At 42.1% G+C, this 25730-nt stretch overlaps 1 protein-coding gene across 1 annotated transcript in view; it reads right to left on the bottom strand.

Moving 5' to 3' along the window:
• pknox2 (pbx/knotted 1 homeobox 2) overlaps positions 1–25730 on the bottom strand; it is a 139812-nt gene that overhangs the window by 61114 nt on the left and 52968 nt on the right. Inside the window, exons 3-4 of the mRNA XM_014197623.2 lie at positions 11051–11158; positions 9789–9925 (exon numbers count right to left, since the gene is read on the bottom strand). Of these exons, the coding sequence (XP_014053098.2) occupies positions 9789–9925; positions 11051–11137 (224 nt within the window). The 5' untranslated portion in view covers positions 11138–11158. The remainder of the gene's footprint in view (positions 1–9788; positions 9926–11050; positions 11159–25730) is intronic.

Below are 25730 nucleotides of genomic sequence, written 5' to 3'. Positions count from 1 at the left end.
TATGATACTATTCAAATAGTGAAATTATTTCAAACCCTTATCCCTAGAACAGACCATGGTAAATCAGAGAGTGGATCGGACTGAGGAGAATGCACCCTTTACCTGAACAAGTCCTGCTGAGTCTAAGGCTGTCTTAATATGGACACTGTTTACCTGGACAGCCTAAGGTGTGTGGGGGAAGTCAGATGTGTGTGTCCATACCTGCCTGCACTGCATTTGAGTGGGACCTCCCAACCCACCACCATCACATTGAGCGCCAAAAAACAGCCAGGCTCTATCTGCAGTGCGACAGCGTGGAGACGGCCAACAGGGGGATCGTTACTCAGGCCATAAAAGAGCCATTTACAGGATGGAGAAGCGAGCGGGGAGTCAGTAAGCACAAAGTCTCTCCTCCTGCACCATCCGGGCCACCACAACACACCACAATGAAACGTTCCTCCATGAATCACAGGTGCAGGATACGTGATGACTTAAACATGAAGGATGGGGAATGATTATAAAAAACAGACTATTTTTCTGCAGTTTCGTAGGTAAATCGAAGGCATTGTGTGCGTCCAAAACAGCACCCTATTTACCTTTATTTACCTTTGTTTATTTTTATTTAACCTTTATTTAACTAGGCAAGTCAGTTAAGAACAAATTATTTTTTACAATGACGGCCTACCCCGGCCAAACCCGGACAACGCTGGGCCAATTGTGCGCCGCCCTATGGGACTCCCAATCACGGCCGGATGTGATACAGCCTACATACCTACTGTATATAATGGTCAAAAGTAGCGTAACTTTGGAGTTGAAATGTCTTGGCTTATTGATCTGTACTTATAACTGGGACTTATTTATTCATTAGATATAGAAAAATCATCCGCTCAGAAAAACGTTAAATCAAATTATTTACAAAAATTGGACAAAACAGTGCTTCCCCTCAAAAGAGCAACCATGTGTTGCTATTCCAAAAATGTTTTCTCTGCCACTGTTTTTGTTTGGGAGCTTTACGCAGCCCAGCCAGGGGACGAAGGGGGGAGGGAGGCGGTGAGGGAGGTGGCTCTCTCTGTATATTCACCGTGTTTGCCTTCCTAATCAGTCCTGCCGTATGCCCGGGCGCTTTATTAGAACCCAGTCTGTAGCAGGAACCATGCTGTGTCTCCTCTTGACAAGGCCCTCTCCCCCAGGCTACATGTCTGAAGCACACCCTGTGCAGGGGGCACACACACACACACACACTCTTTCCCCCCTCCACCCTCTTTCTCTGTCTCTCCTACTCTCTCTTTCTTCCCTTATCCATCCTCCCTTCATCGCCTGCAATGCGGGGTAGATGGGCAAAGCTGGCACAGGGTGCAGTGTCTGCTGTATAGAACATCTGAAGTGTGTGTGTGTGTGTGTGTGTGTGTGTGTGTGTGTGTGTGTGTGTGTGTGTGTGTGTGTGTGTGTGTGTGTGTGTGTGTGTGTGTGTGTGTGTGTGTGTGTGTGTGTGTGCATGTCTGCCTATGTCCTTGTCAGTCTCTGTCACAGTCAGATTGTAGAGAGCAAGTGGGCCCATGGGAGACGGAGGCAGATGGGCTGGTGTCACCTTCCTTTCATCGGAGCGTGACACTGTCATCAATTCAGTTTTTTGCCAGTTTCCTCTTTCCATGTTACTCCTTTCAAGCTGTACTCTGTATTCACCATTCAAACTGTCCAGTCAGTTTGAATCTATTCAGTCATATCAGCTGTGATTGTTAATGCATAAGACTTAGATTACCTGCAGTTGACGTTATCGAAGATGATTACTTTCAAAAGTACCGATATCAAAGTTCTTGTCATTCTTATCATTGGATTACCTAGATTATTTGACGCTAACAAATATTTCCACAAGTTCTCTGTATCCATAACAATATTGAAGTTAACATCACTAGTTAACCTCCCTCACAAATATCCTACATCCCTTCCTCTCTCCACCACAGTCAAGTAATATGGCAAAAACCTCGTAAAAAACAACCAGATATTGGACTGACCGAGCCAATAAACCACAGGGCTCTGACACAAACTCCTCTAACTCCTCCGTCTCGTGGCAATTTAGCGCCAGGCAGCTGACTTCATGAAGGGATGCCTTTTAAAAGAACACGGGAGGCTAGCTTTGTGCCATCAAACAGTGCTGGTCGTTAGGATGTCGGAAGCCGATGGGAGCCGAAATGGCAGCGAGAGTTTCACAGCGGCGATTGTAAACAGACTTTATGGTGCATTACCGAGGCCCAAGAGCAGACAGCCTGCATGGCGTACCCCATCCCAGCGCACTGTCAAATTAAAAGCGTTCCCGCCGTGTATGATATGGGATATCTTTGCCTCGCTGCTGCGCCTCAAAGTCTTTGCTCTATGGAAACACATGCCTGTGCATGCTAACACACACACACACACTCAAATACACAAGCACACACACACACACACACACAGAAGTGGTGCATGCAAACACACACACTCTCTCATTCCTCTCTTCCCTGTGAATAAGTCCATCTACTGGACTTCAATAAGTGCCAGTGTGACTCTTACCCCCCATCCACACTTGCACACATCCATGCAAACACACACAAATACACACACACACACACACACACACACACACACACACACACACACACACACACACACACACACACATACAGTTGAAGTCGGAAGTTTACGTACACCTTAGCCAAATACATTTAACTCAGTTTTTCACAATTCCTGACATTTAATCCTTGTAAGAATTCCCTGTCTTAGGTCAGTTAGGATCACCACTTTATTTTAAAAATGTGAAATGTCAGAATAATAGTAGAGAGAACAATTTATTTCAGCTTTTATTTCTTTCAAAACATTCACAGTGGGTGAGAAGTTTACATACACTCAATTAGTATTTGGTAGCATTGCCTTTAAATTGTTTAACTTGGGTCAAACGTTTTGGGTAGCCTTCCACAAGCTTCCCACAATAAGTTGGGTAAAGTTTGGGCCCTTCCTCCTGACAGAGCTGGTGTAACTGAGTCAGGTTTGTAGGTCTCCTTGCTCGCACACACTTTTTCAGTTCTGCCCACAAATTTTCTATAGGATTGAGGTCAGGGCTTTGTGATGGCCACTCCAACATGCTTGGGGTCATTGTCCATTTGGAAGACGCATTTGCGACCAAGCTTTAACTTCCTGGCTGACGTCTTGAGATGTTGCTTCAATATCTCCACATAATTTTCCTGCCTCACGATGCCATCTATTTTGTGAAGTGCACCAGTGCCTCCTGCAGCAAAGCACCCCACGACATGATGCTGCCACCCCCGTGCGCCACGGTTGGGATGGTGTTCTTTGTCCTGCAAGCCTCCCCATTTTTCCTCCAAACATAACGATGGTCATTATGGCCAAACAGTTCTATTTTGTTTCATCAGACCAGAGGACATTTCTCCATAAAGTACGATCTTTGTCCCCATGGGTAGTTGCAAACCGTAGTCTGTTTTTTTATGGCGGTTTCGGAGCATTGGCTTCTTCCTTGCTGAGCGGCCTTTCAGGTTATGTTGATATAGGACTCGTTTTACTGTGGATATAGATACTTTTGTACCTGTTTCCTCCAGCATCTACACAAGGTCCTTTGCTGTTGTTCTGGGATTGATTTGCACTTTTCGCACCAAAGTACATTAATCTCTAGGAGACAGAACGCGTCTCCTTCCTGAGTGGTATGACGGCTGCATGGTCCCATGGTGTTTATACCTGCGTACAATTGTTTGTACAGATGAACATAGTACCTTCAGGCATTTGGAAATTGCTCCCAAGGATGAACCAGACTTGTGGAGGTCTACCATTTTTTTCTGAGGTCTTGGCTGATTTCTTTTGATTTTCCCATGATGTCAAGCGAAGAGGCACTGAGTTTGAAGGTAGGCCTTGAAAAACATCCACAGGTACAACTCCAATTGACTCAAATGATGTCAGAAGCTTCTAAAGCCATGACATCATTTGGGGGATTTTTCCAAGCTGTTTAAAAGCACAGTCAACTTAATGTATGTAAACGTCTGACCCACTGGAATTGTGATACAGTGAATTATAAGTGAAATAATCTGTCTGTAAACAATTGTTGGAAAAATTACTTGTGTCATGCACAAAGTAGATGTCCTAACCGACTTGCCAAAACTATAGTTTGTTAAACAAGAAATTTGTGGAGAGGTTGAATAACGAGTTTAATGACTCCAACCTAAGTGTACGTAAACTTCCGACTTCAACTGTACATACAGTACATACACACATCCCACCTACACAGGGTTCTAATCCGGTATCAATGCAAAACACTCGGGTGAACCAGCATAAGAGAAGCTTTCAACAAAGAAGCACTACGGAGGAGAGTAAATCATAATACACCACATACAGGGCTTTGCACTGCAATTTGGGCCATTTAAAAAAAGGATGGCATTGGCGCCAATGTCAAGGGAAAGGAAAAAATATATTTCTTTACTGTTGAAAATAAGCATGTTATAGCATGTAAGGCTGTTTACTTTCCATTTTGAGATTTAAGATGTATGACAAATATGGGACTTTTGTGTGAAACAGTGGTCCATTTTGTCAACCATTATGTAGGATTCAAGTTTACAGCACGTCTGTTATTTTCTCTATCTACAGAACAGAGCCCTATACATACTGTACCTCAATATCTCAATAACCCATGGATGCAAAAATAGTTGCCACATTGATTCGGTGAGATACGTTCCTGTTTTCCTTTTTTACTACAGCTTTACAAATCAAAACAACCCAGCTAAATTCTCCCCATCCCACATTTCACTTACATTTACAACCACAACAAATTAAAAAACGCCTCTCGTTCAACCGCCGACGTGTTTCCATCTAAAAGTGGGCCGAACCTCCATCAGTTGGGTATAGTGGAGAGACTGCTGGAAAACAGACCCCCTGCTAGCTCGCTAATAAGACAAGCCCAATCCAGCGCTTCTTCATCGGAAGGTTCATAACTCGTTAGGGTAATTACAACTATCACACGTTGATTCCACCGGTAATAATTAAGAGACGACTCGTCAAAGAGAATAGAGGAGCTAGACAGCTCTTCCGCACACAACAAACTCACTATGCAGGCAATTAGCTAAAGGCTTCAGTCATACATATACTTAAATCCGAACTGGTTCTCTAGTAAATTATTAAGAATGTCTCAACCTGTGTTCAAGAATGTCCTTTTTCCCTTTATTCAGATTACAACCTCTCACTTTCAGTTATTTGAAAATGAAATCATCTCCAAAATATCCCATAAAGAGTTGGTTGCAATGTCAGTTTAATCCACTGGAAAAGACAGAACAAATATTACAACAAATAGTATGGTTAAACTCAAATATACTAATTGATTAAAAAAACTATATTTTTTGGAAGAAATGTTTACAAATGGTATAATCTTTGTAAATTATGTCATAAATAGGACTGGTGGAGTTATGTACCACACGCAGCTATCAAAAATATATGGAAATTACCTAAAAAATGAAACAGGCAAGTGGATGGGGGAGAAATTAAGGAACTTATCTGTCAGCCCTGAATTAAAGACCAGTAGTGGTTAAAGAAATAGTTAAATAAAAAAATATACCAGTTTCATTTAAGGACAAAAAAAATGACAGCTGTGCCATATAGATTGCAAAATAGTTGGGAAGGGATTTTCGATGTACCGATTCCATGGCACATGGTTTATGAACTGATACACAAAACGATGCTAGATTCAAAACAGAGTTTTTCTATTTAAATGATTACACAACATTCTTGCAACCGATAGAATGTAATATACAGTATATGGGGAATACAACCATCCCAACTCTGTAGATTTTGCTGCAAAGAGACAGCATCATTAGATTATTTGTTTTGGTACTGTCCATACGTAGCTTGTTTTTGGTCGCAGGTTCAGGAGTGGCTTTTTTTTTGCAACGCTGCCTAGAAGGCAAGCATCCCGGAGTCGCCTCTTTACTGTTGACGTTGAGACTGGTGTTTTGCGGGTACTATTTAATGAAGTTGCCAGTTGAGGACTTGTGAGGCATCTGTTTCTCAAACTAGACACTCTAATGTACTTTTTTTCTTGCTCAGTTGTGCACCGGGGCCTCCCAATCAACAGTTTGCGCTGTTCTGTGAAGGGAGTAGTACACAGCGTTGTACGAGATCTACAGTTTCTTGGCAATTTCTCGCATGGAATAGTGTTCATTTCTCAGAACAAGACTATATTGACGAGTTTCAGAAGAAAGTTCTTTGTTTCTGGCCATTTTGAGCCTGTAATCGAACCCACAAATGCTGATGCTCCAGATACTCAACTAGTCTAAAAAGGCCAGTTTTATTGCTTCTTTAATCAGCAAAAGGGTTTTCTAATGATCAATTAGCCTTTTAAAATGATTAACTTGGATTAGCTAACACAATGTGCCATTGGAACACAGAAGTGATGGTTGCTGATAATGGGCCTCTGTACGCCTATGTAGATATTGGCCATTTCCAGCTACAATAGTCATTTACAACATTAACAATGTCTACACTGTATTTCTGATCAATTTTATGTTATTTTAATAGACCAAAAAAATAGCTTTTCTTTCAAAACAAGGACATTTCTAAGTGACCCCAAACCTTTGAATGGTAGTGTATATAATAATAATACAATTTTTTAAATCCAGCGCTTCTTAGGCTAATTACAACTATCACACGTTGAGTCTGCTGGTAGTAATTAAGAGACGACTCATCAAAGAGAATAGAGGAGCTAGACAGCTCTTCCGCACACAACAAACTCACTATCCAGGCAATTAGCGAAAAGAACTGACGTGTGCAGAAACATTAATAAGAAAGAGATGCTGCTGAATAAATTCCTGGATAAATTACAGCGATTCTAATTCAAACTTTTGTCTCGCTTTGAAACTTTTCAACGCCCGAATGGCGGCGGGGAACTGGAACAGTGCCTAACAGGGGAGGAGCATCTTTTTGGAATTGAGAATGTATTTGTTTCCTTTGCATCATCCGACAGTCGTGGGAGGGAGGCAAGACAGTGGCTTTGAAGGCAAGGCTACTCATTGAACATGCTTTAAAGTTGTGTATAACAGTCTTTTATTAATTATAGCACAGTATTTTGTCATAAAGGCCATCCAAATAAGAAAACAAGACAAAGATGGGAGCATTCTGTCTTTAATCCAAGGTTTCCAACAATTTGTTCATCAATTGGCACAGAGTCTGTTCATGTCTGATTTGATTTAACCAAAAATGACTAGTTACAGTATACTGTATTCAATGTACAGTATGTGTCGAGTTAACTTTTGGCATTGCAGTAGCACGTGTTGTGTCTTGTGCTGCTGCATGGTGTGAGCGCACTATAGGAGATGATCAATGTAAAGGAAGACAGGAAACTGTCTGCTTTGTCTGTCGATGTTTAGAACGTTGTAAGAATATTTAGAAGTGTCGGAGAGGATGAAAAGGCAACGTTTTGAAGCTCCTTTGCTTTCAGTTTCATACCCTTCAAGTGGTAGGGTTAGGTGTGTGTGTGTGTGTGTGTGTGTGTGTGTGTGTGTGTGTGTGTGTGTGTGTGTGTGTGTGTGTGTGTGTGTGTGTGTGTGTGTGTGTGTGTGTGTGTGTGTGCATGCATATACAGTACATCCATTTGTGTATGTGTGTGTAAGCACGATGGCGAGCCCGCCTGTGAGTGTGTGTTTTCAGGAGGGAACTGTAGTGAGTGAACAGGCAGCAAGGGGCTGGGGCTGAGTCTGTATTTTTCAGCGCTCACAGCCCCCCTCAGGCTGGCTGCTCACATCAAAGAGAAGCCTTGTATCTCAGAGGAGCTTAGAAATTCAGCCCCAGGCTTGGCGAGGCCTTCACAGCTCTCGCCTAAGGGGCCTGAGCAGCCAACCAGGGGCCAAGAGCACTCAGACAAAAGCAGTGGATAACCGCACTAGGGGAGAGCCAAGGAGCCAGGACAGCGAGCCGAGCAAAGAGTATGCAGTGTCATCCTAGAGTTTGCTAAAGACGGTATAGGGGAGAATATAAATTATTCTTGGTAGCACAAACTAGTGGTTTCTTGCTGGAGCATGATTTCTCGCTCTGCGATTGCTGAACATATTAAAAAAAATGATGTGTTCTATGAATAATTTACTTCATAAATAGATCATATTAGCCCATTATGAAAGTACATTAATATTCAAGTGATGAGTTGGGAGTGGAGGGTGTTTCAGAATCTATGTTTAGTTTTCAGTTGGCAGCAACTGTCTATTCCCTTCATTACTCTTACAAGTTACAAGCAGAGGCTTGTAAAAAAAAAAGTAAAACAAATATATAACATTCTGTTATAAAGAGCAGTGCCCATAGGGGGCACAAAGGCACATGCCCCATCAGATTTGTCCTGTTTTTACATTTGTCAGATGTTAAATTAATGTTAATGTTGAATTAATTACTAATACATTTTTAAGCCCACATTTTATCATAATTATTTATAAAAAAAGATCTATCGGCGGTATTTTGGGGAGGGGCCACACTGACTGGACCAGGAAAAGAGTACCCTGTTCTCAGCAGTAAGTGGTTCCTTCCAATGTGCACCACAGAGCAAGAGAGAGAGAGTGTAGAGTGACACACATCATTTGATTTTAGCTGCCGTTGAGGGGCAGGACTCGCAGGAGGTATGTTTGTAAATTAATTTGATCATGCTATGTAGCCTATTGATTTCTTCTTGATGAATAAATTAAATGTTTTGTTGTTTCCCTGTAATACTAGCCACCTAGCAATTTTATAAAGTTGGCTTTATCTAGCCAGCTAGATATGTTCCCAATCTCCCAACCTCATAACTAGAAACCAAGCCGTTTCAGACTATCAATCCAGTTAGAGGAGCTTGTCTAACTATCTTAGCTGTCATGCCTGCTGGCAAGGTTGGTAGACTTTAGAAAAGCAATCAATTACTAAACGTACTGAATCAGACTCACATTCCTTTCAACCTTTTACCCAGATTTTAGCAGAGATGCAGAGAAGCATATTACGTTTTTTTCCCCAAAGAAAAAACTGCTCAAGAGGTATACTTAAATATGCAGAAAAATGTTTGGTTTAAATGTAATCTGGCACTTTATGATAATATCATGATATTTTGTCTATTAATTATGATAATATGATATGTTCCTGTATTGATGATGTGTGTTATGATCCCATGTACTGCGTTGTAATGTGAATATAATATCCTAGACATGGTAGTGCAGTGTACAGAATTAATATGTGTGATTTACAACAGTCAGAATGGCACCCTAATTAAAATGACAAGTAAACATGTAACAAGGTATGCTTGGACAACAGATGCAGACAAATAGACATATTTTGGACATAGAATTAGGCATAATGATTATGGCTCTAGATTGCAGGAGAAAAGCTGTTTCAGGTGTTTGAAAATGCAAAAATTCTCCAACCACCCCGCCTCTATCCTCACGTACTTTCGTGCCCCCTATAAAATAATGTGTGCCTGACACCCTTGCTTACAAGGACTTCTTAATTGCAATACTGCACTTTTAAAGGGCATTCCTAACATGGTAATGTATGTACCATTCAGAAGTTACACAAATAAAGTGCTTGAAAATGGAGAAAACCAACCGTCGTTACGGTAGCATTGGGATTGCGTGTTTATGTGTGCGTGCTTGTGTGTGTGTTAAACCAATCAAACAGAAGAGGACAGGTGTTCCCTTCAATGCCTGATTCTTCTCAAAGTTAGTTCAAAGGAGTTTTGCCTTACCACTTTTTGGAGAAGTTTGCTGAATTAACAGAGAGAATTTACAGTATGGCACAAAGAGCTTTACATTGTAAATGTATTTTTTGAGACCACATCTTACCTGTACACAGCCCGCTTGTCTGACTCCAGCTGGGCCTGGGGGTCAAGGGTCACACTGACGGGGGTGTTCCCAGCCGCCGAGGATGCTGTGATGTGGACCTGCTGGGCCTTGGAGTTCTGTTGGGTGGTGCCTGTCATCTGAGGGCACAGCAAACAGAACCACAGTGAACTAAAATACATAGACTGGTAGCCCTGGTCCCAGATCTGTATGTGCATAAGCCCTCTTTTGAATGGGCTTTTGACTTAGAAGACTGCGTTTGTGTTCCACTATCTTATCTCTAGCGTGCAGACACACACCTTATCAGATTCGGTGAACTACATGAGAGTGGATAGACAACTGGCTTGATCTTTCTATAAGGCCTATAAAAGATGAGTGTGTTACTGTGATGTGACGGTCTGGAGGTGTACAATGCCTCTCTTCAATTGTGTTGGTCCCCTACCCCCACCTCTCTCTCTTTCTCATTCTCCCCCTTCGTCCTCTCTCTCCCCTCAGCCTTTGGAGAGAAGGAAATTAGGCCCCTTCTCCCCAGTCCAATCACTCTTTACCCCACCCCCCTCTGTGTTGGTTTGGGGAGGAAGCTTCAAGTCTTAATGCCGGCTCCAAATGGGAAATAAATTAGCTTCTTCACACTTAACTAGCTCTCATTTGCATTTTGTTGCCAGCGCTGACTGACGCTCGGGAGATCTCCCCTGGCACTAATCCTCCGGGCGCAAGGAAAGAGTGGTAGAGAGGAGACGAGGAGAGGAGTGGTGAGGTGCTCTGGCAAACCTGCTCTACTTCATTCTCTAGGATGCTGCATAGCTAGGATGAGGTTGAGGTTGACTGTTGGTCGAAGGTAATTTTGTCTCCTAATGACGGTGGTTGAGATTGAGGTAGGGTAAGTCCTAGATCACAAGAGGCTGCTGATGGAAGGATGGCTGATAATAATGGACGGAATGGTGTGAATGGAATGGTATCAAACACGTGTTTGATGTGTTCGATACCATTCCATTTATTCTGTTCTAGCCATTACTGTACTTTGAGCCCTTCCCCCCCCCCAATTAAGGTGCTATCGGCAGCATGTGTCCTAGATATACAGTTTGGGCTAGCCTCTACTTCAAACTCTTATAACAATATTTGTTTGGAAGTGCACTTGACTAAAGACAAATAAGAGACTCAGGATTTTTCAATTGATGAACTGAATTTCAATCCATTTCCTGGATTGACTGAAATACAAAACTGTCTTGGACCCCAACCCTGAGCAGTACCAGTGGTGTACTGACCTGTTGGCTCTCCTGGTACGATGGTGGAGGAACGCTCTGAGTGGCCATCATTGTCAGTGCTGGTGCTGGGGACACATGTTGCATCATGGGACAGCTTCACATGGAGACCTGCAGGAGGATACAAACACACATGGTGTTAGGAGTACATTACATGCATTTTTGTAGAGTAGTGTACATGTAGTTCAACTAGTAAGTTTACTACATTTTGCAGTAGCTTGGTGGTAGTTGAACTAAAGTCTAATCTAGGTTGTGTTTTCAGTAGTTAATTACTTTTTTGTCATGTAGCTGTGTAGCTAACTACTGGAACTACACACAACTTTTTTGGCAAAAACAAAAGAAGATATGGGTGAAGTAGGCAATCATTTACTTTATTTTTCAGCATCAGACCTGCCTAATTTTCACTTGAAATATACTGTCGTTTTTTTGTTTAATAGGCTAAATTACACATTATGTTAACATATGACCCCAAAGTTATCTGTTCTTGCAATATGTAGTCATTGACATTTCAGATTTACATATGATCATTTTTCACAAAGTAGTTTAGATGTGAACTACTTTTTGAAATTAACTTTAGTTAACTAAACTATATTTTTCTTAAGGTTAGCTTTAGTGTATCTTAACTTCTTACAGTGTAAAGTAATTGGTAGCTTGATAGTCTTTTTCAGATGAGCTTCCCCAACACTGATTATACTGTATGTAAACATCAGGTGTTGTGTTGTGGTAGAAGTGGCCTCTAACTGCTGGTCCAGGGTCAGAGCCCGTATTCATAAAGTGTCTCAGAGTAGTAGAGCTTATCTACAGTTATGCTTTTTACAATAGACCATGATGAAGAAGAACTCGATTCAATCCATATTGCAGAAGTTCAGCGCTATAGCGCGTTTGAAATGTAAAGGCGATGAATGCAGTCTCCACGTTTCACTTTAAACGCTGTATATGTCGGTTCAATCCGAAATTACCTTTAAATATCAATTACGCTAAAGCACTGAACATCCATTATACGGATTGAATCAAGCCCTAAGACTACATTGACAGGGGGGACCAATCCTAGATCAACACTCCTCTGAGAAGCTTTATGAATAGGCCCAGGTATTTACTTATCCTGCTAATCAGCTTTAGTTGGTGTTTTTCCTTGCTACTCACAATACCTTGCTTGGTGCATTTCAATGTACATTAATAAAATACTTGATTGTTTGGGTTTAACAGGGTGATAACACATTTTATTAAACATTAAAAAGCATTTAAAGACTTGAATAAATATGCTTATGCAGCAATTGCCACATTTTGACAAAGGTAAGCAGAAAACTCACTTTCACAAAATCCACAAAATGATTAACTTGCTGTACAGTATGTAAAATGTATCTTGTGTTGAGAATGACTGAGCAGCAGTTGTCTGGTTTATTACTGTGCAAGGCAGCCACCAGGTGCTGCTATGATTAAGTAATGGGAGAGGGGAAGAATACTGAACTATCTGTTATTTTTCTCCTCCCTGTGTTTTCCGTCTGTCACTCCTACATTCTCTGTCTCTCTCTCAATTCAAAGGGCTTTATTGTCATGAGAAATATATGTTTACAAGTGAAATAGATAATAAACAAAGTGAGAAAAAAAATATGAACAGTAAACATTACACTCACAAAAGTTCCAAAGGAATAGAGACGTTCCAAATGTCATATTATGGCTATATACAGTGTTATAACAATGTTCAAATAGTTAAAGTACAAAAAGGAAAATAAATAAACATAAATATGGGTTGGAGTCACACTCAAAATTAAAGTGGAAAACCACACTACAGGCTGATCCAACTTTGATGTAATGTCCTTAAAACAAGTCAAAATGAGGCTCAGTAGTGTGTGTGGCCTCCACGTGCCTGTATGATCTCCCTAAAACGCTTGGGCATGCTCCTGATGAGGTGGCGGATGGTCTCCTGAGGGATCTCCTCCCAGACCTGGACTAAAGCATCCGCCAACTCCTGGACAGTCTGTGGTGCAACGTGGCGTTGGTGGATGGAGCGAGACATGATGTCCCAGATGTGCTCAATTGGATTCAGGTCTGGGGAACGGGCGGGCCAGTCCATAGAATCAATGCCTTCCTCTTCCAGGAACTGCTGACACACTCCAGCCACATGAGGTCTAGCATTGTCTAGCATTAGGAGGAACCCAGGGCCAACCGCACCAGCATATGGTCTCACAAGGGGTCTGAGGATCTCATCTTGGTACCTAATGGCAGTCAGGCTACCTCTGGCGAGCACATGGAGGGCTGAGCGGCCCCCCAAAGAAATGCCACCCCACACCATGACTGACACACCGCCAAACCGGTCATGCTGGAGGATGTTGCAGGCAGCAGAACGTTCTCCACGGCGTCTCTAGACTCTGTCACGTCTGTCACATGTGCTCAGTGTGAACCTGCTTCATCTGTGAAGAGCACAGGGCGCCAGTGGCGAATTTGCCAATCTTGGTGTTCTCTGGAAAATGCCAAATGTCCTGCACGGTGTTGGGCTGTAAGCACAACCCCCACCTGTGGACGTCGGGCCCTCATACCACCCTCATGGAGTCTGTTTCTGACCGTTTAAGCAGACACATGCACATTTGTGGCCTGCTGGAGGTCATTTTGCAGGGCTCTGGCAGTGCTCCTCCTGCTCCTCCTTGCACAAAGGCGGAGGTAGCGGTCCTGCTGCTGGGTTGTTGCCCTCCTACGGCCTCCTCCACGTCTCCTGATGTACTGGCCTGTCTCCTGGTAGCGCCTCCATGCTCTGGACACTACGCTGACAGACACAGCAAACCTTGTTGCCACAGCTCGCATTGATAGGCCATCCTGGATGAGCTGCACTACCTCAGCCACTTGTGTGGGTTGTAGACTCCGTCTCATGCTACCACTAGAGTGAAAGCACCGCCAGCATTCAAAAGTGACCAAAACATCAGCCAGGAAGCCTAGGAACTGAGAAGTGGTATGTGGTCACCACCTGCAGAACCATTCCTTTATTGGGGGTGTCTTGCTAATTGCCTATAATTTCCACCTGTTGTCTATTCCATGTGCACAACAGCATGTGACATTTATTGTCAAACATTGTTGCTTCCTAAGTGGACAGTTTGATTTCACAGAAGTGTGATTGACTTGGAGTTACATTGTGTTGTTTAAGTGTTCCCTTTATTTTTTTGAGCAGTGTATTTGACCCCTCTGCAAAACATGACTTAGTACTTGGTGGCAAAGCCCCTTGTTGGCAATCACAGAGGTCAGACGTTTCTTGTAGTTGGCCACCAGGTTTGCACACATCTCAGGAGGGATTTTGTCCCACTCCTCTTTGCAGATCTTCTCCAAGTCATTAAGGTTTCGAGGCTGACGTTTGGCAACTCAAACCTTCAGGTCCCTCCACAGATTTTCAATGGGATTAAGGTCTGGAGACTGGCTAGGCCACTCCAGGACCTTAATGTGCTTCTTCTTGAGTCACTCCTTTGTTGCCTTGGCCGTGTGTTTTGGGTAATTGTCATGCTGGAATACCCATCCACGACCCATTTTCAATGCCCTGGCTGAGGGAAGGATGTTCTCACCCAAGATTTGACAGTACATGGCCCCGTCCATCGTCCCTTTGATGCGGTGAAGTTGTCCTGTCCCCTTAGCAGACAAACACCCCCAAAGCATAATGTTTCCACCTCCATGTTTGACGGTGGGGATGGTGTTCTTGGGGTCATAGGCAGCACTCCTCCTCCTCCAAACACGGCGAGTTGAGTTGATGCCAAAGACCTCAATTTTTGTCTCATCTGACCACAACACTTTCACCCAGTTGTCCTCTGAATCATTCAGTTGTTCATTGGCAAACTTCAGACGGGCATGTATATGTGCTTTCTTGAGCAGGGGGACCTTGCGGGCGCTGCAGGATTTCAGTCCTTCACGGCGTAGTGTGTTACCAATTGTTTTCTTGGTGATTATGGTCCCAGCTGCCTTGAGATCATTGACAAGATCCTCCCGTGTAGATCGGGGCTGATTCCTCACCGGTCTCATGATCATTGCAACTCCACGAGGTGAGATCTTGCATGGAGCCCCAGGCTGAGGGAGATTGACAGTTCTTTTGTGTTTCTTCCATTTGCGAATAATCGCACCAACTGTTGTCACCTTCTCACCAAGCTGCTTGGCGATGGTCTTGTAGCCCATTTCAGCCTTGTGTAGGTCTACAATCTTGTCCCTGACATCCTTGGAGAGCTCTTTGGTCTTGGCCATAGTGGAAAGTTTGGAAGCTGATTGATTGATTGCTTCTGTGGACAGGTGTCTTTTATATAGGTAACAAACTGAGATTAGGAGCACTCCCTTTAAGAGTGTGCTCCTAATCTAAGCTTGTCACCTGTATAAAAGACACCTGGGAGCCAGAAATCTTTCTGATTGAGAGGGGGTCAAATACTTATTTCCCTCATTAAAATGCAAATCAATTGATACAATTTTTGACATGCGTTTTTCTGGATTTTTTTGTTGTTATTCTGTCTCTCACTGTTCATATAAACCTACCATTAACATTATAGACTGATCATTTCTTTGTCAGTGGGCAAACGTACAAAATCAGCAGGGGATGAAATACTTTTTTCCCTCACTGTACAATGGTGTTTGTTCTTCACTGGTTTCCATTTTCTTGTGGCAACAGGTCACAAATATTGCTGCTGTGATGGCACACTGTGGTATTCCACCCAAAAGATACTGTATGGGAGTTTATCAACATTTGATTTGTTTTCGAGTTCTTTGTGGGTCTGTGTAATCTGAGGGAAATGTGTGTTTCTAATATGGTTATACATTTGGCAGGAGGTTAGGAAGTGCAGCTCAGTTTCCACCTAATTTTGTGGGCAGTGTGCACATAGTCTGTCTTCTCTTTAGAGCCAGGTCTGCCTATGGCGGCCTCTCTCAATAGCATGTCTATGCTCACTGAGTCTGTACATAGTCAAAGCTTTCCTTAATTTTGGGTCAGTCACAGTGGTCAGGTATTCTGCCACTGTGTACTCTCTGTTTATGACCAAATACCATTCTAGTTAGCTCAGTTTTTTTGTTAATTCTTTCCAATGTGTCAAGTAATTATCTCTTTGTTTTCTCATGATTTGGTTGAGTCTAATTGTGTTGCTATCCTGGGACTCTGTGGGGTCTTTTTGTGTTTGTGAACAGAGCCTCAGAACCAGCTTGCTTATGGGACTCTTTTCCAGGTTCATCTCTCTTTAGGTGATAGCTTTGTTATGGAAGGTTTGGAAATCGCTTCGTTTTAGGTGGTTGTAGAATTTAACAGCTATTTTCTGGATTCTGATCATTAGTGGGTATCGGCCTAATTCTGCTCTGCATGCATTATTTGGTGTTTTACATTGTACACTGAGGTTATTTTTTTCAGAATTCTGCATGCAGAGTTTCAATTTGGTGTTTGTACCATTTTGTGAATTTTTGGTTTCACCCCAGACCTCACAACCATAAAGGGCAATGGATTATATAACTGATTAAAGTATATCAAGTATATATCAAATTTAATTGGTATATATCGAATGTTATGTTCCTTTGATGGCATAGAAGGCCCTTCTTGCCTTGTCTCTCAGATCTTTTACAGCTTTGTGGAAGTTAACTGTGGCACAGATGTTTAAGCTGAGGTACGTATAGTTTTTTGTGTACTCTAGGGCAACAATGTCTAGATGGAATTTGTATTTGTGGTCCTGGAAACTGGACCTTTTTTGGAACACCATTATTTTTGTCTTACTCAGATTTACTGTCTGGGCCCAGGTCTGACAGAATCTGGGCAGAAGATCTAGGTGTTGCTGTAGGCCCTCCTTGGTTGGGGACAGAAGCACCAGATCATCAGCAAACAGTAGACAATAGACTTCAGATTCTAGTAGCGTGAGGTCGGATGCTGCAGACTGTTCTAGTTCTCTCTCTCTCTCTCTCTCACTCACTCACTCACTCACTCACATATATATGATACATTGTAGACATGTACACCATAGTTTCTAAATAAGTCCACAATCAATGTAGCATCACAGAACAAGTGACATTGTAATAAGACAACAACATAACACACAAAAGGGAATCAGTGCCCTTGTTTTCCCCATGTAGTGGATAGTAGGTTATAGTTATGACACCAATCTAATCAGTGTCCAATTAAAGCTCCAGTCAGTGGACTAATTGCTATTGTCCAGAGCTGGAGGAATCCTGCAGGGTTGTCTACTGTACCAAGTGGAGTTCCCTGGGGAGCTAATTGGCTTATAAGGTCTCTGGAGTTGACACACACACACTCACACACACACAGGGACCCCCTACCTGCATCACAAACTGTTAGGTAAACACAGCAGACTCACCTCAGTGTGTTTCTAATGGTCTATCTTTGTGACTGTGGACTATATGTATACACTGACTACACAATACCTAAATGTTTGATACAATCATTTTAACCTAATATTAAGTCAAATAATATATCCTAGTATATATAAAACAACATTCCGGCTACCTAATCTTATTGGCCGAGGAGCATTCCTTAATATAACCCTGGAACCCTGATATTGTAATAAATGTCAAGTGTATTGCATTGTTAAAACCTCTTAAGGATCCACCCCTATATTTCAATTTTTTGACATACCTTAATCTAACTGCCTGTAGCTCAGGACCTGAAGCAAGGACATGCATATTCTTAATACCATTTGAAAGGAAACACTTTGAAGTTTGTGGAAATGTGAAATGAATGTAGGAGAATATAACACATTAGATCTGGTTAAAGATAATACAAAGAAAGAAAAAACACGTTTTTGGTATTTTTTTACCATCATCTTTGAAATGCAAGAGAAAGGCCATAATGTATTATTCCAGCCCAGGCACAATTTAGATTTTGGCCACTAGATTGCAGCAGTGTGTGCGCAACGTTTTAGACTGATCCAAGGAACCATTGCATTTCTGTTCAAAATTTGGCATCAAGACTGCCCAAATGGGCCTAATTGGTTTATTAATAACTTTTCAAGTTCATAACTGTGCACTCTCCTCAAACAATAGCATGGTATTCTTTCACTGTAATAGCTGAAATTGAACAGTGCAGTTAGATTAACAAGAATTTAAGCTTTCTGCCAATATCAGATATGTCTATGTCCTGGGAAATTTTCCTGTTACTTACAACCTCATGCTAATCGCATTAGGGCAAATAAGCTCAACCATCCCGTGGAAGGGACACCTATCTGTAGAGATCCGTAAGAGGTTGCATTTTGAATACAGTTTCATTTGAGCTTGATCTCTAGTATTGCCGGGTGTGTTACCAGCAAGTGGTTTCTCTATGTAGACCAATACATATATTGACATGTCTTTCTGTGCATATACACCAATACAAATGTTGACCTGTCTGTCTGTGTACAGTACTGTATATACACTAATACACATATTGACCTGTCTGTCTTTGTATACGGTATACACCAATACACATGTTGACCTGTCTGTCTGTATATACAGTATACACATGTTGACCTGTCTTTCTGTGTATATGGTATACATCAATACACATGTTGACCTGTCTGTCTGTGTATACAGTATACACATGTTGACCTGTCTTTCTGTGTACTGTATATACACCAATACCCACATTGACCTGTCTGTCTTTGCATGTACAGTGCCTTCAGAAAGTATTCATAACCCTTGACTAATTCCACATGTTGTTATGTTACAGCCTGAATTCAAAATGTACTAAATATATCTCAGTACAAGTGACGTCACCGATTGAAACGCTACTAGCACGCATAGCTAACTAGTTAGCCATTTCACACCGGATACACCCACATTCATACATACACACACAAACACACGTATATGCATCCACGCACGCACATACACACACATGCACACACATACAGAGTGTCTATCCCCTCTTGCTGACATTGCTGTATGCTCCTCACCCCCCCACACACCCCTGTTCAGCACACGCAGACCTGACACACTTGGCTTGACCTCTTGAAAGCTACCCTCCTCTACAACACTCCATCTTTTGAACACACACCGACACACACATGCATGCACAGACACACACATACACACATAAAAAACATGCTCACACACACACTTTTCCCATGCAAAGCACAATGTCAGTGAATCAGCATGTCTAGTCATGAGCATGAAGGTCCCTCAGGATGCTATGGTATGAATCACAGTAATTGCTTGTGTGTTTACAGAAAGACTGGGACCGGTACTGTGAAATAGATTATATTTGTCATCCTTACTAAGAAGGCTGAACTTGTATGGTAATTGTTAACAATCAGAGGTGCCCAGAAGTTAAGTCAGATTGACATTGTGAGTCATACCAAAGCAAGGCACAGAGAGTTGCTTGGACTGAACCGTTTCAACTGTATTTTACAGGCAGAAAAGACAAAAACAGGACACAAATCCCCATACTTCCATGCAAATAACTGAGACATTATAAAATGTTCTTTAAAAACAGCCATATAGCATACCAGACACCATTTAGCATAAATAATGTGCATGCTCTACTCTGAGTAGAAACAGTTTCTTTGAGTTTGAGGGGTCACAAGTGCACAAGACAGCACATAGACCCAGACAGCCAGAAGACACAGGAAGTGATGCGAACGGCTGCTCAACTCTGCCCCAGACACAGACAGGATGACACAGAGGACAGGCGTGCTACACCAGTGAGCTCATCCCATCCTATCCTAGGACCCGGGCCTGACACCAACATGAGTGGAAAAGTGCCGGGGAGGCCAAAAACATAACACCCCCTCAACTCAGCCCTCCACTCAACACAGCTTTGGATTGGATCCTGGCTCACATATTTTATTACATCTGACGAGCTCCGTTCCAAATCATACAAATTGAGGATGTTGTGTGTGTTAGTGTGAGTGTGATTTGTATACTGATTGCTATTCCTGGCTTGTGTTCTCATTCCAAGTGGAATCAGCTAAAAGGCATCTTCTCTGTTATCAGTGCTCATTTTAATTGCAAATGCAGGGAGCGAGTTGGTAATTAAATGGAAAATTGCAAATTAACTGATGAGTCTAAAAGATAAAGCAATTCCAATTATTGCACAGTATTTTAGGTGGCCTCTCAAGTCTCCCATCCCTCGAAGGAATGCAGTAGGCTACCTAACTACGTTTCTAACACAACCACATTGATGTACAGGCAAAAAAACAGGTAAAAAAATAGGTATTCACACCCCTTGACTTTTTCCACATTGTGTTGTGTTACAGCCTGAATTTAAAATTGATTAAATTGAGATTTGTTTATCACTGGACTACACACCCCATAATGTCGAAGTGGAATCATGTTTTTAGACATTTTTTGTCATTCATTAAAAAGCTGAAATTTCTTCAGTCAATAAGTATTTACTGTAATCCCTTTGTTATGGCAAGCCTAAATAAGTTCAGGAGTAAAAATTTGCTGAACAAGTCACAACAACAAGTTGCATGGACACACTTGTGTGCAATAATAGTGTTTAACATGATTTTTAAATGACTGCCTTATCTCTGTACCCCACACATAGAATTAAGGTCCCTCAGTCAAGCAGTTAATTTCATACACAGATTCAGCCACAAAGACCAGGGAGTTTTACCAATGCCTAGCAAAGAAGGGAACCTATTGGTAGATGAGCTTGGTGAAGTTATTAATTACACTTAGAATGGTGTATCAATACACACATTCACTACAACGATACAGGCGTCTTTCCTAACTCAGTTGCCGGATAAGAAGGAAATCGCTCAGGGATTTCACCATGAGGCCAATGGTGACTTTAAAACAGTTACAGAGTTTAATGGCTATGATAGGAGAAAACTGAGGATGGATCAACAACATTGTAGTTACTCCACAATACTAACCTAATTGACAGACTGAAAAGAAGGAAGCCTATAAAGAATAAAAATATTCCAAAACATGCATCCTGTTCGCAACAGTTGTAAACGAGAGTTTCTATTGGACAAATTCAGGGATGTTTATCCCCATTTTGTTCCGTTTGCTTCTGTTTAAGAAATATTTTTTCAACAGAATCGGCAGAATGAATACACCCCTGATCACACGTAAACACAGTTCACAGTTTCATAGCAGCCACGTTGTATTCCTTCTCGCATCTACATTATGCGCTCTCCTCCTTTCACCTCTTCCCTTCGCTTGTGTACTTCAATGCACAACAAATCAGCTGTATGTGACCAGGCGGAAAAACCTTTCCAAGCCAAACCACTACACAAAGCCTACATCGTTGTCACCATATTAGCTAAAGTAAGGCGGCAGGGTAGCCTAGTGGTTAGAGCGTTGGACTTGTAACCGAAAGGTTGAAAGAGTGAATCCCCGAGCTGACAAGGTAAAAATCTGTCGTTCTGCCCCTGATCAAGGCAGTTAACCCACTGTTTCGAGGCCGTCATTGAAAATAAGAATTTGTTCTTAACTGACTTGCCTAGTAAAATAAATGTAAAATAAAAAAATAAAAAACGTCATAGTAAGCGTAGAAAATAGAAGTAACGCGTTAGTAAACCTGCTAAAATCATACAGTAACGTTACAGTGCACAGTCAGTAAGCAGTTACACCGGCAGGCCCCGGTAGCAATGAATTTGTCAAATCAAAACCTTATCTTGACTCGGAAGAGTTCCAGTGTTGTGTTGGTTAGTCATAGTCAGCTACTTAACATAGCATCCCTCTGTTTGAGCAGGCTGTTTCAGTAAGCTAGACTAGCTAGCTGCAATTACTAGCTAAGTGAAACAACAAAATCTCTCTCTATTTCTCTCTTGCTTCTCCTTCATTTAGGAAGAAATTAATTTGTTCAAAACTGTTCAACTATTTTCTTTCTCTCTGAGTCAATTACTCACCACATTTTATGCACTGCAGTGCTAGCTAGATTTCTGATTTATGATCCCTTGATTGGGTGGACAACATGTCAGTTCATGCTGCAAGAGCTCTGATAGGTTGGAGGACGTCCTCCGTAAGTTGTCATAATTGCTGTGTAAGTCCATGGAAGGGGGTGAGAACCATGAGCTTCCTAGGTTTTGTAATGAAGTCAATGTACTCAGAGGAGGACGGAAGCTAGCTGTCCTCCGGCTACACCATGGTGCTAGCCTACAGAGTGCTGCTGAGGCTACTATAGACCTTCTTTGCAAAATAGTGTGTTTTAATAAATTATTTGGTGACGTGATTATATTTAGTATAGTTTCATCTGAAAATTATAACTTTTTTCATGTTTTAACATATTTATTTTTCTGAAATTCACAGAGGAGGATGGTCCTCCCCTTCCTCCTCTGAAGAGCCTCCACTGTTGTCTAGGAATGATCAATAAACAATCTGACAGAGCTTGAAGAATCTTGAAAAGAGACTTACCCAGAAACACTCACAGCTGTAAATCACTGCCAAATGTGCTTTTACAAAGTATTGACTCAAGGGTGTGAATACTTATGTAAATGAGATACTACATGAACAAAAGTATGTGGACACCTGCTCGTCGAACATCTCATTTCAAAAAATCCTGGGTTTTAATATGGAGTTGGTCCCCCCTTTGCTGCTATAACAGTCTCCACTCTTCTAGCAAGGCTTTCCACTAGATGTTGGAACATTGCTGCAGGGACTTGCTTCCATTCAGCCACAAAGAGCATTTGTGAGGTTGGGCACTGATGTTGGGCGATTAGGCCTGGCTCGCAGTCGGCGTTCCAATTCATCCCAAAGGTGATCGATGGGGTTGAGGTCAGGGCTCTGTGCAGGCCAGTCAAGTTCTTCCACACCAATCTTGATACACCATTTCTGTATGGACCTCGCTTTGTGCACGGGGCATTGTCATGCTGAAACAGGAAAGTGCCTTCCCCAAAATGTTCTCACAAAGTTGGAAGCACAGAACCATCTAGAATGTCATTGTATGCTGTAGCGTTAAGATTTCCCTTCACTGGAACTAAGGGGCTAAGCCTGAACCATGAAAAACAGCCCCAGACTAAAATTCCTCCTCCACCAAACATTACAGTTGGCACTATACATTGAGGTAGATAGCGTTCTCCTGGCATTTGTCCGTTGGAAGCATGTTCTCTTCTCCAGAGAATGTGCTTCCACTGCTCCAGAGTCCAATGGCGGCAAGTTTTACACAACTCCAGCCGATGCTTGGCATTGCACATGGTGATCTTAGGCTTGGGTGCGGCTGCTTGGCCATGGAAACCCATTTCATGAAGCTCCCAACGAACAGTTCTTGTGCTGACGTTGCTGCCTGAGGCAGTTTGGAACTCGGTAGTGTGTTGCAACCGAGGACTGTCACACCAGCCTCCTGTCCAGCTCAGATGTTCCGCGTTGCCGGCCTTATAGCTGCTGCCAAACCTGCTGCTGGCAAATGCCCTTCACTCATCAACCCTGGACTTGTCTCGTCATCCTTACACACACCTGGTTCCAATCCCCACTCTATCACTGTATATATACTCCCTCTGTAATTTTCTTTGTCGGTCATTGTAGATGTTGTTTGTTTTCCTGGGAGGAATCTCTCGTGCTATTTCATGAGTACTTTATTATTTTACGCCTTGGGTTTCATCCCGCTTTCATATACGGTGCTTTAATAAATTCAGTAGTTCTAAATCTGCGACTGCCTCCTCCTCTCTACACTTGTGACAAGAACAGACAATTTTTACGCGATACGCACTTCAGCACTCGGTGATCCTGTTCTGCTAGCTTGTGTGGCCTACCACTTCGCAGCTGAGCTGTTGTTGCTGCTAGTCGTTTCCACTTCACAAAAACAGCACTTAAGTTTTGATGTTTTGCATCATTGAGTGCTGAAGTCATTTCCTGTCACAACTTGTGGACTTGTTTACGTGCTGCTGTGCGTTTTGTTGCTATTGTTACTTTCCTACCTGCCAACTTTACGGTTTTTACTTTTTAATTAACATTTTATATATTTTTATTTTGTTTTTTCCCCCCTCGCTCAACTTTTTTCATTCAACTTTTTCACCCCGGACGTTTTATCTGGACATGGTTTTACAGGACCTTCACCAGCCAAAGCTAAGTAGTAGCATTAACATTATGCCTTCTAATTGCAGTCGGTGTACTCATAATATACAGGAGAACGATGCTGGTAGGCAGGCTCAAGGTCAGGGCAGCCCAACCAAGGATTATCAAAAGCCGTGCTATAAATTCTCAGACAACCCAAAGATTCCTAGATGCCCTTCCAGACTCTCTCCACCTACCCAAGGATGTCAGAGTACAACAATCAGTTAACCACCTAAGTGAGGAACTTAATTTAACCTTGCATAATACCCTAGATGCAGTCGCACCCCTAAAAACAAAAAACATTGGTCATTAGAAACTAGCTCCCTGGTATACAGAAAATACCCGATCCCTGAAGCAAGCTTCCAGAAAATTGGAACGGAAATGGCGCTACACCAAACTGGAAGTCTTCTGATTAGTTTGGAAAGACAGTACCATGCAGTATCGAAGAGCCCTCACTGCTGCTCGATCATCCTATTTTTCCAACTTAATTGAGGAGAATAAGAACAATCCTAGATTTAATTTTGATACTGTCGCAAAGCTAACTAAAAAGCAGCATTCCCCAAGAGAGGATGGCTTTCACTACAGCAGTGATAAATTCATGAACATCTTTAATGAAAAGATCATGATCATTAGAAAGAAAATGATGGACTCCTCTTTAAATCTGCGTATTCCGTCAAAGCTCAGTTGTCTTGAGTCTGCGCAGCACTGCCAGGACCTAGGATCAAGGGAGACACTCAAGTTTTTTAATACTATATCTCTTGACACATTGATGAAAATAGTCATGGCCTGTAAACCTTCAAACTGCATACTGGACCATATTCCAACTAAACTACTGAAAGAGCTGCTTCCTGTGCTTGGCCCTCCTATGTTGAACATAATAAACGGCTCCCTATCCACCGGATGTGTACCAAACTCACTAAAAATGGCAGTAATAAAGCCTCTCTTGAAAAAGCCAAACCTTGACCCAGAAAATATAAAAAAACTATCGGCCTATATCAAATCTCCCATTCCTCTCAAAAAAATTGAAAAAGCTGTCTGCCTTCCTGAAGACTAACAATGTATACAAAACGCTTCAGTCTGGTTTTAGACCCCATCATAGCACTGAGATTGCACTCGTGAAGGTGGTAAATGACCCTTTAATGGCGTCAGATCAAGGCTCTGCATCTGTCCTCGTGCTCCTAGACCTTTGTGCTGCTTTTGATACCATCGATCACCACATTCTTTTGGAGAGATTGGAAACCCAAATTGGTCTACACGGACAAGTTCTGGCCTGGATTAGATCTTATCTGTCGGAAAGATATCAGTTTGTCTGTGTGGATGGTTTGTACTCTGACAAATCAACTGTAAATGATGGTGTTACTCAAGGTTCCGTTTTAGAACCTCTATTGTTATCACTATATATTTTACCTCTTGGTGATGTCATTCAGAAACATAATGTTAACTTTCACTGCTATGCGGATGATACACAGCTGTAAATTTTGATGAAACATGGTGAAGCCCCAAAATTGCCCTCCCTGGAAGCCTGTGTTTCAGACATAAGGAAGTCGATGGCGGCAAATGTTTTACTTTTAAACTCAGACGAAAGAGAGATGCTAGTTCTAGGTCCCAAGAAACAAATAGATATTCTGTTGGATCTGACAATTAATCTGGATGGTTGTACAGGCGTCTCAAATAAAACCGTAAAGGACCTCGGCGTTACTCTGGACCCTGATCCCTCTTTTGACGAACATATCAAGACTGTTTCAACGACAGCTTTTTC

Source organism: Salmo salar, chromosome ssa04 (assembly GCF_905237065.1).
Source record: "Salmo salar chromosome ssa04, Ssal_v3.1, whole genome shotgun sequence".
Classification (NCBI taxonomy): domain Eukaryota; kingdom Metazoa; phylum Chordata; class Actinopteri; order Salmoniformes; family Salmonidae; genus Salmo; species Salmo salar.
This window is presented reverse-complemented; position numbering and strand designations above follow the sequence as displayed.